The 17,279-nt window shown below is 34.5% G+C and overlaps 1 protein-coding gene across 1 annotated transcript in view; it reads left to right on the forward strand.

The window, feature by feature from the left end:
• LOC102539006 (protocadherin-15) overlaps window positions 1-17,279 on the forward strand; it is a 379,801-nt gene that overhangs the window by 311,628 nt on the left and 50,894 nt on the right. Inside the window, exon 24 of the mRNA XM_072971518.1 lies at window positions 8,547-8,674. Within this exon, the coding sequence (XP_072827619.1) occupies window positions 8,547-8,674 (128 nt within the window). The remainder of the gene's footprint in view (window positions 1-8,546; window positions 8,675-17,279) is intronic.

Genomic DNA, 17,279 nt, shown 5'->3' on the forward strand with positions numbered 1-17,279 from the left:
ATGAAATTTATTTGGGTTTTTTTTATTTTTATGTATATGATGCTTTATAACTTGTTTTCTCTTTCCCTGTAGTATTGTAACAAACTCAACATTAACCTTTTCTTAAATATAAAAGTAATACTATCATTATAGAAAATGAGGGAATTTGGCAAATGGGCAGTAGGGCTGAAGGTTCCAAGCTTCTAATCGTGGCTTGGTCTTTCTGGTGACCAGCGCCCATCCAGGAACACACACCTCCTTATAGAACTAAAAGATATTCCTGTCACCCATCACCCAGGAAATTCCAAGGGATTTGGAAACTCGGTGTCAGACACTTCTGTCGCTTAGGAAATTTGCAAAGGTTGTAGGAGCTGTGTATCAGGAACCTGGGTCAAAGACTAAATGCTAGAACAAAAGATTCTACTAGTACCCCTACTTACAAGGGGTTTTATGAGCTCTGTGACAAGAACCAGGGACAGAGGCCTATTATTTCTTACTACTTCACATATACTTATCCTAGCATGTACTTATACAGTATATATATAAGTACTATTAGATATACTTTGACGTAGTTTACATACACTGTGCAGGTGTTTTGAAAACAGCATGTATAACAAAACACTTCTCAATTTTTATGGACAAAAACTCTAACGCTTTACATTTTTATGGTGTTGATAAGCATAGATATTCACTACAAGATTTAATCACCAAAATAATTCTATTGTTTTCTAACAGGTTATAGATGAGAAAGCAGGCCTTTGTCCTTGTCCAAAATCAGTCCAAAGTACTCAAGTACATGGAAAAGATTTATTTTGAATCGAAGGTGTTTCTACCTTGCCTCAAGCACTCATGAAGTAGGGATGTGGGATGTCTTCAACAAGGAATATACAGGAACACTTCCCTGAGCAGTTTTAATTTTAAACCAGATAATCTACATAGTCTTTCAGCCATTTTCCCGAAGCAGTTGAGCAGTAGGATTGCTTTCCCTGGCCCCATGGTATCACTGTGTATGCTCAGCCTCCAGGGCATTTATAAAAATTTAGAAAGCTTCAGAAATTACTTAGTAAAAAGTTAGTTCTTCCTGTGGTTTTAGGCACAGAAGTATACCTAAACACCTAATACCCAAGTATAAATAAAAATTTTATGCTAATTGACACAACCATCCTGTCCTGGTCTCTCCATAAATCACAAACTTTAGAAGGGCTTAAAGATTATGTTGGATTTTTTAAATTATCCAAACTTTTTAAAATTATCCAAAGGAAGGCCAGGAAGTGAAATGTTTAAGAATATGTATTGTCAGAGATTTGAGTCTGAATCTTCTCTGTAATCTTGGACACATTGTTAATCTCTCCAAGCCCTATTATCTTCAAGGAAAAAACATATATAATCAATAATACTATGCCGTTATGGGGATAAATTGGAATAATGCTTGGAAAGCATTTAGCTGAGAAAAATCTCAGTTATTAAGTAATTAATATTATCATTGTCTTAGTCAACTCGGGCTGTGATAACAAAATACCATAGACTAGGTGGCTTAAGGAAAAGACTTTTTTTTTTTCTTTTTTTCTCACAGTTCTGGAAGATCAAGGTGTGTCAGGGTTGGTCTCTTGATATCTCTCTTCCTGGATGATAGATAATCCCTCCTTGTGGTGTCCTCATGGAGGGAAGGGTGGTAGGGACAGAGAGCCAGAGACAGGGGCAGAGACAGAGAGACCAAGAGAGACAGAGAGGGAGAGAGAGAACACTAGCCTTCGGGTGTCTCTTCTTACAAGGACATTAGTCTTTTTGGATCAAGGCCCAACCACACTTATGACCTCATTGAACCTTAATTACTTCCATAATGGTTCTGTCTCAAGTACAGTTACATTAGGGGCTAGAACCTCAACGTGTGAATGTGAGGGAGACACCATTCAGCCCATAGCAGCCATTAGTGACCAGAGTCGGTAATGTCTTTTGTACATGAAAGAAAACTACAAAAAGTCCCATGTTTGTAATTTCACAGAATTTTGCTTTTCCTAAATTTGTCATCTGTAAGCACTCCACAGTTTTTCTATCTTCTCTGAATTTTACCTTTTGTTAAACAAAAGCAGTAATATGCCAGCTGTAGGCAGAAAAATTTCCCTCCACCAAGAGATGCCCAAGATCTAATCCTTAGTTTATTAATATGTCATTTTTCATGGCAAAAGGACTTCCCAGATGTGATTAAGTTAAAATTTGAGATGGGGCAGTTGTCTTGTGTTATCTAAGTGGCGTCAGTGTAATTATGAAGGTCCTTATAAGTGAAAGAAGGTAGGCCAGTCAGAGTAACAGTGATGCAGCGTGAAAAGGACTTGCTCGGCCATTGCTAGCTTTGAAGACGGAAGGGGACCATGAACCTAGGAATGCACGCAGTCATCTTCCAGAAGCTAGGAAAGGCAACAAGACAAATACACCCTTTGAGCCTCCAGAAAATAATGTAGACCTGCCTACGTCTTAATTTTAGCCCATTGATAGCCCTCTGCCCTATAGAACTCTAAGATAATAATGTGTATTGTTTTAAAACACTAATTTACAGAAGCAGTAGAAAACTAATATGATGTTCATAGTTTCTTTGCATTAAAGGGAAAAGGCTTCTAGTTATGATGCTATTAAATACTTTAATATATTATTCAAAATATGATTGTTTCTCTTCCTTCATCAATGCTGTAGACATTTATAAATCCCTCAACTCATTAGTCATGAGTCAGACGGATAACAAATACAGAAGGGGCGTCTGCAATAGTCTGCCCTTTGAAATAGACTTATTATTTTTTTTTATTCAGAAACATTTTATTTGGTTTCTACTATTTGCTTGCCTGTATTCTAGAACCTGAGGGAAATGCTCTCCAGTCTCTAATGGATCGTTAGCTTGACTTTGTTACAAATCTTATTTTTGTTATGCAGAGAGGCTTGAGTATGAATTTTAGCTATGTCTGGATATAAAGTTGGGTTCTTCCTTATAACAGTGACTTAATTTGTGTAAGTCTTAATTTCTTTATCTGAAAAGCATAAATGGCAGTCTATTTCATGGATCATTTAAAAAAATTTTATTAAAGAGATATTATAAACAAAGCAGCTAATACAGGACTAATACAGAGAAACTATTCAAAATAGAGTAACACATCTTCCCTTCCTTCCATTAAAATGTGGTACCAGAGCTGGGTTACTAGTTTCTCCTTGGTGGATTCTTTTCTACTTTTTCAGATGAAGCTCCTTTATAATCTCAAGAAAGGAAAACATAATGTTTCTTTCTGGTGTGTGTATGTGTGTGTGTGTGTGTGTGTGTGTGTGTCTGTGTGTGTGTGTCTGGGTCTATACGTGTTTAGGGGCACGTATGACAATTTAAGAGTGTTTATGTGACGTTAGTCACTACATTCAGCATACCTTTTCAAGTTCTTCATAAATTGCTTTTTCAAGACCCAGTCTTTTCCTTTGTTGACTTGTTTTTTTGCTTGTTTATATAATGTACCAAATTTATCAATCATTGCTTCTCAGTAAATACAAAAACTTTGGGCTTAAAAATAATGGTCTTTTCAGACATAATTATCTTTTTCTCAGGGGTGATTCTGCATTTCAGGATAAAATGATTCTTATTAAGCTTGTAATATCTATAGAATATTTTACATCAAATATTGTATAGTATGTGTCTTTTTCAAAGACTGTTGACTTCTTAAAATAAGTTTTCTGTAAATCTGTAGTCTTATCAAGTAAACAAAAGTATGGGTATTTAATAAGGCACTTTTACTATATTTCCCAACAGTATTCATACTATTTAAATCCTTCTATTTGTGCTAAAAATATATGTACTTTCCCACTACATTATTTGGTATTCCCTATATAACATCCCACATGGAAACATTTTTTTATTTTACAAGTCAATGCTGGGAATTTTTTTTTTAATTTTGTGGTATTACTATTCTCCCTCATTTGGATGATGATGATGATGATGATGATGATAATAATACTTTCTCTTTTTTACCTTGAGAGTCTAGGAGCTCTGAGACATAACTGAAATAGTGAAGCCATCATGTATTTAATGCTTTACATGTATTTGTTCATGGAATCTAGCTACTTATGTATGATTACTACCATGCTATTGTTGAGAAACTTTAGCTTAGAAAGGGTAAATAACCCATGTGAGGTCACAGTGTGTATGTGGGGTGTTACTGGCATTTGACCCAGGCTGTGCCTCCACAGTGTGTGCTTATTTTTCTTCTTTTTTTTATTTCTCAGTTCACAACTACAGCAGTTGTATTGGTCCTTATGGGTCTTGTATGAAGCTGCTTTGTGGAGAGAGTTGAAGTTTAATAGATACAAATGAATTACAGTAGTATCTGTGTATTCTGAATGGAAGCATGCTGAGCTAAGTCATCATCATTCCCTTGCCAGTGCCTCTGCATGCATCAGTTTGGTCTCACAGGCTTAGCACAAAATGCTAGCAATAACAATGAAAAAATAATAATATTTCATTCTTAGCTTCTGTTTTGATGGTTACTATTTACAGGGAAACTCAGTTTATTCAATTTTCCTAATGAGAAAAATATGTTAATATAGACACAAAGACAGACTTTAATTACTGTTTAGAATATTACTCTTCTGATTATCTCATCACTATAATTGTAAAATTGTCAGTGTTGTCATTTTCTTCTTAAAAGAGTTAGCTAAAAATCAAGTGTGTATTATAGTAATCTGAGTGTAAATTTCTGAAGCCAGTAGTTACATGCAGTTATTTCCTTAATTCTGTCATTAACCTTTCATCAAACATACACAAGATGTATGTTTTAGATACAAGCAATTAAAATCATGCAAAGGCTTATTAAATCAACATCAAAGCTAAATTAGGAAACTGTTGAAATGAACCTTAAAATATTCAATCTCTCCTTTCGATCAACTAATCTTCGACAAAGGAGGCAAGAATATACAGTGGAATAAACACAGTCTCTTCAGCAAATGGTGTTGGGAAAACTGGACAGCAGCATGTAAAACAATGAAGCTAGAACACTCCCTTACACCATACAAAAAATAAACTCAAAATGGATCAAAGACTTAAACATAAGACAAGATACAATAAACCTCCTAGAAGAAAATATAGGCAAAACAGTATCTGACACACATCTCAAAAATGTTCTCCTAGGGCAGTCTACCCAAGCAATAGAAATAAAAGCAAGAATAAACAAATGGGACCTAATGAAACTTACAGGCTTCTGCACAGCAAAGGAAACCATAAGTAAAACAAAATGACAGCCTATGGAATGGGAGAAAATTTTTGCAAATGAAACCGACAAAGGTTTGATCTCCAGAATATGTAAGCAGCTCATACGACTCAATAAGAAAAAAATAAACAACACAAACCAAAAATGGGCAAAAGACCTAAACAAGCAATTCTCCAAGGAAGAAATACAAATGATCAACAGGCACATGAAAAAATGCTCAATATCACTAATTATCAGAGAAATGCCAATCAAAACTACAATGAGGTATCACCTCACACCAGTCAGAATGGCCGTCATTCAAAATTCCACAAATGACTAATGCTGAAGAGTCTGTGGAGAAAAGGGAACCCTCCTACACTGCTGGTGGGAATGCAGGTTTGTGCAGCCACTGTGGAAAACAGCATGGAGATTCCTCAAAAGACTAGGAATAGGCTTACCATATGACCCAGGAATCCCACTCCTGGTCATATATACAGAAGGAACCCTACTTCAAAAAGACACTCGCACCCCAATATTGATAGCAGCAATATTTGCAATAGCCAAGACATGGAAACAGCCTAAATATCCATCAACAGATGACTGGATAAAGAAGAGGTGGTGTATTTAAACAATGGAATACTATTCAGCCATAAAAACTGACAATATAACACCATTTGCAGCAACATGAATGTTCCTGGAGAATGTCATTCTAAGTGAAGTAAGCCAGAAAGAGAAAGAAAAATACCATATGAGATCACTCATATGTGGAATCTAAAAAAAAAAAACAAGAACATAAATACAAAACAGAACAGACTCATAGACATAGAATACAAACTTGTGCTTGCCAAGGGGCGAGGAGTGGGAAGGGACAGACTGGGATTTCAAAATGTAGAATAGATAAACAAGATTATACTGTAAAGCACAGCGAAATATATACAAGATCTTGTGGTAGCTCACAGCAAAAAAATTAATGTGACAATGAATATATGCATGTTCATATATAACTGAAAAATTGTGCTCTACATTGGAATTTGACACAACATTGTAAAATGACTATAACTCAATAAAAAGATGTTAAAAAATTCAATCTCTCTTGCTGCCTAGCTACTTAAAATAAACAGTGTATATAAATATGACCAAGTACAATTCCTGCAGAGGAGAAAGCTGAGAAATAAGAAGCAGTGACTTTTGTCATTTTAACATACTTAATAATTTATTTTTCAAAAGATCATGTAAATATATTATATTCCTGCTAATTTGATCTAATGAATACCCTTAACATGTATCTTTTACACCATTTCTTTTTATTCAAGCTCTATTTTTTTTAGTAAATAACCAAAAACCATTTAGTAACATCAGATCAAGTGCTTATGTCAGATGATCCATTTGCTCTTAAACATTACTCTATCTATAGAAACAGTCATTTATCTGGCACATAAGCTAGGACAGAGGAACACAGAGGAAATTAAACAATTACCCAATTAAACAATGGTATAAGTACTAAGAATCTTAAAGGTAATTCCAGATAGCCTATGGAATTATGAATGGCTTTAGATTTAGTATTTTCCTAATATGAAACTTGAAAAAAAATCTGTTATCTTTAAGAAAGATACTTAACAACATGCAGTTGCTTAGTACTCTGATTTTTAAGGGCTTAAAATGTATTGTCTCATTTCAATTATGGGGATAAAATAGAGTGATTTATTTTATTTAAGCGAGTACAGGTGGAGGGGAGGAGCAATTTTAGTCTAATTCAACATTTGTCAAACATTTATTAAACACCTTATAGAAGTCACAGTGCTTCTAAAAATTTACTTTGCCTGTAAAGCCTATAGTAATACTACAAAAATAGTATTAAAGGGAAAATAGCATACAAGATATTACGTGTGTGAGTGTGTACACTTTAAAGGAGATCTAACTTTGATCTCTTGGCACCAGAAAAGTAACAAATATGTGAAGTCTGGTATTCCAAGCATTTTTTTTTAAAGTTCTCTTTAATAGACTCATCATTCTGATACAATTCAAAAAATCTATTTAATGGGTTAGACCATGAAGAATATTTAACAATAAGAAAACCATTGCCCTTGCCTTCATGATTTTACAGTCTAGTCTAGTGAATATTTCCTATCAGACTAAGCTCCTGTATCCTCAAATATGACAGTAAATATTTCTTTGATGTATATATGCTAGTAATAATTTGAGATAAGGGGTTAACTCTCTTGTTTCACTAACCTTTCCCAAAGCAAGCAAAAAGGAGCTTGTTTCTAAGTTCTCACTAGGATGATGAAGATTATTCATTCTTTTATTCAATAGACACAGATATATTATACACCAACCATACTAGTAGGTTGGTGTTATTTAGTTACGGTTGGAGACATGATAAAGCAACTAAATCCAAGTGTACCTGATAGTTTATAGAGCAATTGCCATATAGTTATCCTACTTGAAATGCATGAGAAAACTTTACATAGGTAATACATCAGAATACTCACGCAATTTGAATCTACTTTTTGCAAAACATTTACCACTTATTCCTGTTTTTATCTGGTTTGTAAGTTATTTTTATACATCAGATTCTTTGTAAAGTTTCATCTGTGAACTATAAAAAGTGCTGTATTTCTCACTAGAGGAGTGATGATTCAGGGGATGAGATTTTAACATGTTAAGATGAAATGTATTCTTTATGGCATATTCACTGTGACTTAAATTACAAAACCCAGTATTTCTGAGTCATGCAATAATCATCTTTCCAGCTACATCTTTTTCCATGAATGATAGATAGCCTCTAATATGTGATACAATTTGTTTTCCCTTTGTGGAAATAGCACCTCACCCAACCATTGCTTACTTTTCATCTTAAAAATATAAATATATTATAGTACAGTTTAAGCTAAAAGAATATCACTGCTAGTTTTATACCTAAAAATTAAAATTATTTTTAAGATTTATGGCATAATCTATTATTTCATAAGTCATTTTATAAATATATAAAACACACTTGTGTCACTTTGGTATAATTGGTAATGCATGTGAAGTATTTGTGAATAGGAATAGTTGAATTTTTTAAATTAAACTTAACAGAACGCAATGCTTACTACCTATTAAATGGAGTAAAATGAATTAACAAGTCATTGTAATGAAAAGAAATAGTAGCAACTTAACATTATGGTGCCAGAAGCCTCGTTATCAGTGTCCTCTGTAGGTACAGAGTATTAGGCATGCCAATTAGGAATCAATTTCTGATTTAAGTTATTTTCATTGTTGAGAAAAAAAAAAACTACAGTAAGTATTCACTCCAGTTCATTTTTTTCCTCATGAGTAACCACCAATAAAAGTATGTTATTTCTTATCCTCCAGGTAATACAGCTAAAGTGTATATTGAGATTCAGGATGAAAATAATCATCCCCCAGTGTTTCAGAAAAAATTCTACATTGGAGGTGTATCTGAAGATGCAAGAATGTTTGCTTCTGTGCTCAGAGTTAAGGTATGAGAACATGTATTAAGATACAGAACTAAAGGAAAAGCAGAGATCTTCTATTTTGCAGATAAACTATAACCATATAATTTGTATTAACTGAGTACCTATCCACATTGGTTAAAAAAAAGTCTGAAGCTTACAGATGAGTTTAATTAGCTGAACTAAATGCAGATTAATTATGAGGTGAATACTAAGCAACTTTTTGTGCTTTATTTTTGCTATAAAAATAGGAACAAATTATTTATGATGTTTTACAATGACTAAGACATTATGTATGTTTCCTAGTAAATTTGTATGCCTTTATATTAAGGTTTAATCTACAATAATAACTCCAGAGTCTCAAAATGGAGTTTCTTGTAGCAAATATAAAATTACTATTTTCTAATAGAAGAAATGATGTAATAAAAATTTTAATTCTTTTTTCTGCAGAAGTTCTCTAATATTAGTACTTTAGTGAAAAATTTAAAAACCCTCGGTATGTCAGAAATATTTTGTTAACCTAGTTAGAAACTTAAAAACACAATAGCTAAGACTAAAGTTGACAATTTTCAATTTTTCTTTAATTATCCAGTATATTTTTAAGACTTTTTTCCAACAGTTAGTAGTACATAAAGTTGCAACAGGTTTATAACTAAGAAATAAATTTATAAATATTGCATTGCATTGGGGGAAATTCTATAGGCTATGGGTTTTAGATTATCAATTACAGAGTTTTCTGAAAAACTTATTAATCAGTTTTTTTCAAATAGTTATTAACATACACGTATAAAACCTAAATATCCACAAGCAAATCCAGCTGTTGACTGCCTCTAGCTGTGCACATGACTGGTTACCTTTCTTTCCCTATTAGCAGGACCACCATGACTGTACTCTTTTCACATATGATTTTATCCCTTTCAACATCCTAAGTAAGAAAGAGAAAAGTCAACCAGGCAAATGAAGCCTGTGTGTTGTACTTGCAAAATAGCTCTTCCACAGCACCAAATTCAGACTCCCAATTTGAATCATCAGTTACAACTGAAATTGGCCCACAAATTTAAGCCAAACATATTATATCCAACTCACATAATGATTTACAAGTAATAAGTTCTTTGTAGTTGATTTTTATCTCATTTTACATTTTAGTCCCATTAAGGATAGATTCAGTTCATTCTGTTAGTCAGTAAATAATTTTTGAGTGTTTATAGTGTGCATTGTTCTAGAAGTTGGACACAGAGCAATTGAAAAAATAAACAAAAAAGCCCCAAACTTCCCATTCTAGTAATGCAAGCAAACTAGTAGAAAAACACAAATTGTAGATCAAGAGAATAGAAGCTATTAATATAAAGCCATGTGGTCAAAAGCAAGAGGAAGGGAGCATTCTTACCAAGACCATTCTCCCAGGTAAGGAGCATCCTGGGCATTCCAGTATACAGACTCTAAAGCTAAAGGGAACTTGAGGGTCAGTGTGACTGCAAAAGACTGTTGGGGATGAGACTGGAACTGCAGGCCAGGACTAGGATATGGGATTTATTCTAGATATGTTTAGAAAGAAAGTCTTTGAATGGTTTTGTCTAGAAGTGTGACAAAATCCAATATAAAAGGGTTACTCTGTATGTTGTGCAGGGTGGGGAGTGGGAGTAGGTACACAGTATTTTCAGACAAGAGTAGAAACAGAGACTAATGCATCACTAGTCCTGGCAAGATTTGGTAGTGGCTTGAACCGTGGTGGTAGAATGAGGAGATGTTGAGAAGAAAGTAAAAAGAAAACCAAAAGGATTTGCTAATGGATTATATGTGGGGCATTAGAGAAAATCAAGGATGACTCTAAGCATTTTGTTCTGAACAAGTGCCCATTGCTCCCTCAGGTATTATGGTGCAGAAATAAGAGTTTATTTTTGGAAACTTTGTGTTTGTGAGGCTTTTTCAATATGCAAGCATAGTTCTTGGCAAGACAATTACAGATGCTGATTCAGACTCAGGAAAGAAATCAGGGGCTGGGATGAAATCATGATATCAAGAAAATGGGTGCAGATAGAAAAGTCCAAAGACTAAGCCTTGGGAACTCAAGACTGAGAGATCAGGAAGCAGATTCATCAAACGATGCTGAGAAGTTACTGCCACGAGGTAGCAGGAATACTAGGAAAATGGAGGGTCTCCGAGCTTTGTAAGGACTAGACTGATGAAAGAGTGAGCAATCAATTGTCAAATGCTGCTGTGAATAGAATGCCCCTGTGGATTTTCACATGACCACTTATGCTAATAGAATACTGTCGTGGAGAAAAAAATGAGAAAAATTTGAAAACATCCCATTAATAACTATTCAAGAAACCTGTAGAGGATGGGTGATATAGTCTGATGATGACATTTACCTCAGAGGAATTGGGAGAAGGTGGCAGAGGGAGCCACTTTTTGAGACAGACTTAGAAAACAGTGCCTTCTGTAGGGGAGAGGTACGGGGCGGGAGGAATCAAAAGTAAAGGTAATGAGAAGGAAGTCTGAATATCCAGGGGATACTGCTGCTGATGGGCTATGAATTTGAAGGAATCCTGGTGAAAATTTGGTGGTGGAGGTAAAAGTGAAGTGGGAAACTGAGTCACATTAGAGTGTGTGAAGTGCTACACGGGGAGAAATATTTGGGTGCTGAGAGATGCATTGGAGAGAGCCTGTGGACTTCTTTTGATGACGCAGAAAGGGATGGGATTGATTGTTTCTCCAGGACTACCAAGGGTACCAAGAATTCTGTAGGACATTCCCTTCTTCAGTCTATCAGTGGGTTACTCAGGCTAGGAGGAGGGGTCCTTCCCAGGAAACCAATTTCATGCAATGTAGAATTCTATGCAAGAGGGGAGAGAGAGAGAAGTTTAGCCATGTATTGACGCGAGTATATGCTGTAATGATCAGTTCAGTTAGGAAAGCACAGATTGTTATGTGGATGCAAAGGAAGGAGACATTTCCATTGGTGAAAGAACATAAGGAGTTTTCTGGAGGATGAAGAGTGGCACTGAAGAGTCATGAGACTTTCTCAAAGTGAAATTTAAGTGAGGAGGCTAAGTCTACACAGAGGAAACACAGTGAGCCAAACCCAGAGAAACAAAGTGCAGAGTGTGTTTGTGGAACAGTGATAGGAGGCAGGAGGAACTTAGGAGGTGATGTGAGTAATAAATCTTCAATGGTGAACATTTTCAAATGCTGCCTTTAGCCTTGAAGACTAGAAGTTTCTCCTTTCCAAATTTAATCAGAGTGAAAGTGAATTAAGCAGCTCTCAATTCATACTTACAGCAGCAAAAAATGTTATTGGAAACAGCACTGGATCAGGGCCAGCCAAGCCCTGATTCTTGTCAGAAAGATGATTTAAAAAATAAGGAAGAGCCTTCAATTATGAAAGAGGCTTTATACCACTTACTGGGTAATACTGGGATAATGTTACATTTTATCTACCTTCCATGCAAGTTAGTTTTTTTTTAGCCTGTCATGAAATGCATAAAGATAAATGCTAATTTTTAAATTGTGTTATACATAGGAAGGGGAAGAGGAAACATATTACAGGATTGACAAAGAAAGATGGGACTAAAATATAAACGAATAAAACTATACTTGCTATTTTAAAATATGGGTAGTGGATTAAGGGCATTACTAAAAATATATTAAGAGAAAGACAACACAATAGCATTATTGAAATGTATTATCCAATATAAGTGATAGTAAAAAAGGAAAAGAAGATATATATATACTCTGAAATGGCATATCTAATCTGCTCAGAGACCTGTTTAAAGTTCTTTTTTTTTTTTAAAGAAAATATATACTGTGCACCTAACTATGCTGAAAATACAGAGGCAAGCCAAATAGGCTGTCGCTTTGCCTTTATAAAGTTAACATTCTAATAAACTAGACCCAAAAAGCAAGTGATCAAGGCTTTTATTTATACACACATGTAGAAATTTAAATTCTGGCTCAATAATTTGAATGTTCATATCATGTTAAAGTAGGTACTGGATTGTGTCAAAAACACATAGAACAAAAGAGTTAATTTGGGATTATCTGCTACATTTACTATGGTTTAATGCTAATATCTCTGTCACAAGTGGTTCCACCAAATTAATTTCCATTGATCACACACATCAGTTATTGTAACTGTAGGAAGAGGGAGAAGAAAATTAAATTGTAATTATTTTCCCTTCAGCCTTTAATACTAGAATTAATATCAGTTAAAAATATCACCCTTTAGCATATACCTAAAAGAACTGAAAGCAGGGACCCAAACAAATATTTGTACATCAGTGTTCATAGCAGCATTATTCACAGTAGCTTAAAGTTGGAAACAACTTATATATTTATTAATGGATGAAAGAATATACAAAATGTGATATATTGCAATATTATTCAGTCTTTTAAAAAGAAAGAAATTGTGGCATATGCTACACCATAGATAAGCTTTGAAGATGCCATGCTAAGTGAAATAAACCAGACACAGAAGGACAAATCTTGTAGGATTCCACTTGTATGAGGTTCCTAGAGTAGTCAAATTCATAGAGAAAAAAAATAGAATGGTTCCCAGGGACTATGGCAAGGGGAATTAGGGAGTTATTGTTTAATGGCTATAGAGTTTCAATTTGGGAAGATGAAAATGTTCTGGACATGAATGGTGGAGATGGTTGCAGAACAACATGAATGTACTTAATGTAACTGAGTTTTACACTTTAAAAAATGTATAAAATGACAAACTTTATGTGATGTATATTTTATCACAGTAAAAACAAATCCCAAAGTTGAAGTGAGGGGCATCAATAATATTGATAGAATATGAAAACTTTTCTTTTCAAAGCTATTAACCTTCAGGGGTATCCATTCCTCTTACGTTGATTTGAATGTGAATTTCATATTTAGATTCAGTAATAAAGACTTATGTTGTTCTATTTATTTTTTCTTGATTGTAAACTATTGGGTTTTTTTTTTAAACATTTGATTCTCCAACACATATCATCAGTGATCATCAGTACTCTTTGCAACAGTTCTGTAGATGCTCCTTGTGGGGCTACACCACCCTTACCACCCCTACTCAGCCTGCAAGGAGTACACGTCAGAATCTACAGTTTTTTGTATGTTGAACCCCCCCCCTCCACATTCTGATCCACCCTTCTTTGGGGGCAGGCCATTAGTTGAATATCACTAACTGAAATGTCCTATGCTAATGATAAATGAATGATAAATTTTGTTATATCAGAATAACAAGACTGCAATGACAGAGATACTAAAAATCAGTGAAAGAAAAGCAATTATCTAAAAAGTATTTGCAGCATGCACTTAAAAAAAACTCAAAGAAACAGGATCCAGAATATAAAAAGAATTTTAAAATAGCAACTATTTATTCAATGAAAACAAGGTTGAAAAGTCATGAATAGTTGTCATATTACTCAAGATTTTTTGTGTGAGGTAAGAAAGATTAAGCTGGACCTTTGAATATGAACATTTTTTGTCTCTCTGGGCCATTGGGAAATACTAATCAATGAATATCTCTTGTTAACAGCAATTGTTGCCATTTATTTGTCTTTATAACTCTTCCAAGAACTGTGAAAACCCCTTTATTTCAGCCCACAGAATTTGTCTAAATAAATCAATAAGCAAACAAAAAAACAAACAAATAAATGCACCTACCTATAAGGTAGGTACAAATATTCCTTATTTTATTGTTGGAAAAATTAAAGATTAGTAAGATTGAATAACTTTCCAAGTATTACTCAGCCAATAACTAATGAAGTCAGAATTCAAAATTAAGTTTACCTTAGTTCAAGTCCTTTTCTTTTTGGGGAGGCATAATTAGGTTTATTTCTTTCTCTAAAGGGGAGGTACTGGGGATTGAACCCAGGACGTCATGCATGCTAATCACGCTCTCTACCACTTGAGCTATACCTTCCCCTCCTAGGCCTTTTCTTAAACTCTTTAAATTATGTTGCTTCCCATGGGAAGTGAGGATTAGAATCTTGGCAGAAGTAGAATGTTGGCAAAAAATAACATAAGTTAGACTTCTATTAATATTAGAACATACTAGATTTCTACAAAAAATATTAGATTTCTATGAAAAATAGAAAATAATTAACAAGACAACTAATTACGTTTCAAATTGAGATGGCCTCTGTAAATTATAATCCCCTCTGTTAAGGTAACAAGTCAGATCGGTTTTAGAAACACTTTTCAATTTATTAGCTAATTTTTCTAGTTTATTGCATGCCTTTTTTACTGCAACCAATAGCCTAATTTAATACAAATGTAGAGACAGGCTAAATATGATCAAGATTAATTTTAAAATAACTGAAATATGAACATATTTTCCAGAAGTTAATGTAATGAGGATTAATCCCTCTTTCTACAAGTTGCAGATATGAAAAACCCAGTGTCAGAAAAATTGAATTAAGATGTTGACTCGGTGTCTACTGAAAGTCAAAAAGGCAGTGAACATTGCATCTTTGAGTTATTAGAGAAGCCAGATTCAAGAAATTTATGAATTAAAAGGAAGTAATATTTTGAAAAAGCATCAAGAAAGGGAACATTCTTTCTCTTAAATCTCTCGTTCTTTATTACATTGTCTAAATAAGCATGAAATGGTGGCAAGAGAATTTAGCAGAATGGAGCTGTTGAAAGGAAAAAAGTCACAGCCATGGTTAAAGGATGCAAATCTCCTTAGCGGCAAAAAGTACAGAAATATGCAAGGTTAACAATGCAGAGAGCAACATAATTTACTTCTAGACAGAGTGAAGTTCCTCTGAGGGATCCTGGTCCCTGGCTCTCTGTCTGCCCACGTGGGTCTGATGGAAAACAATCCCAGCAATTCCTTGAGGACTGAGTGTTTCCCCAGAATCTTCTACAAGGTCAGACTCACACCTAGATCATGTCAAAATGGTACCAGTAGCAAACCCTCACTTCGTGTTTTTCACTCTGCTAGGTACTCTAGACACCTGTCAGGAATTAGTTAACCTATTCATTCCCACAGAAACCCCGTGAGGTAGCTACCACTATTATTCTCAACTTAGAGATGAGAACACTGAGTCCCAGAAGCGCTATGTAACCTGCCTGATGAGTATCGCTCATCCATCGTGAAGCCAGGGTGCCTGGCCGGGCACTCTGCCCTGGTGACAGTGCTCTCCACCTCCTAGTGGAAGAGCACAGGGCTGGAGGCAAATCACTTGGATTCAGTTCTGGCTCTGCTTTTAACTCTCTATGGAAATCACACTTCATCACTCTGGACCATAGTTGTCTTCTCTTAAAGCAGATATTGTGTTAAAGGTGCTCTTTAATGTCTTTACCCACTCCTGATGGCTAGTATGTTATTTACCTTAGGAAAACAATGGCATAGGGGAAAAAAAGCCAAGTGCCCTGAAAGAATTGTTACATTTGAGAACTACACTTTAAAGGTCAAATAGTCTGATTTATTTAATTCTGAGATCCAAAGCACCATTTGTGTCTCACAGTTTTTATGTTTCATGTCACTTGAAGCTAGTGAATTACTTTATGACAATTGTCTACCTAGTTGCTCTGTATAATAGAGATGTGAACAAGTACTAGTCTGAATTAAGGCCCCCTAAAATAGCAACTTTGATTCCCTTTTGCCAACTATGGGAAACCCAGCTTTGTATAAATACTTATTGTTTCAAGAGAGTGATTTCTTAGGAGATCTTACTAACCCTTGGTTTCCTTTATGATTGGCATGCCACCTAACCTCCTGTGGTTTGTACCTTGAACAAAGTGAATGCACATAGGTGCCTGAGGGTTTATTGCCTTCGTGGCTATGACCCTGTAACTGAATTACTGTATATATAGTTTAGCATGTAAACACATACCGTTATCTATGTGTCTGCTTTCTCTACTAGAATTCAAATTCCATCTAAGCAGGCATCATGCTTCCTCACAAACTTAATAATATTATAGATATATTGTGATTAACATCTTAAATTGGTGTTTGAAATTTTATCAATTTTTACATATAGCTTTACTTTTTAACATGTTGAACCAAGACTTTCCATGAAATACTTGAATGAAATATCTATTTCAGATAAAATGCACTTTAAATTAAACTTTCTCAGTCCTGATTCTGGCACTGAGTGACATGACCTATCATTTCTCTGGGAATTTCCCTTCTTGTCAAAATTAGGAGCTTACATTTGGTGGTATCTTTATGGATATTATACATCTATCACAGTTTTCCATTGATTTAACCCATCCAGAGAAACCAGATATCAAGAAAATTGTTTTTTCCTAATAACTGGTGTTATTTTTGTTTTGTACTCACAGATTATGTTGCAGTTAATAATGTTTTCTTTTTGGTTTATCTGCTGGAGTCTCAGTGTCAAATATTTGATTCGTTTTTTGCAATTTTAGAACATAAAAGCATTACACATGTGGCATGCTAACTTTCTCTCTGGTTTCCTTGAGATATTCCACTTTTATTCTTTGTCATCTTTCTCTTTACCTATTTTTATATAATTATATATTATGTATTTTTAGAAATGACTTCGGTTCATGTTTGGAATTCTGTGGGGCTTACGTAAACGGATGATTACTAACTACTCTGTTTCTAAGAGTCTATGCATTTTAAGCGTGCATTTTCCCTGGTACAAGTTGAGAGAGGTGAAATACC

The sequence above is a fragment of the Vicugna pacos genome, chromosome 11 (genome assembly GCF_048564905.1).
Source record: "Vicugna pacos chromosome 11, VicPac4, whole genome shotgun sequence".
In the NCBI taxonomy this organism is placed as follows: domain Eukaryota; kingdom Metazoa; phylum Chordata; class Mammalia; order Artiodactyla; family Camelidae; genus Vicugna; species Vicugna pacos.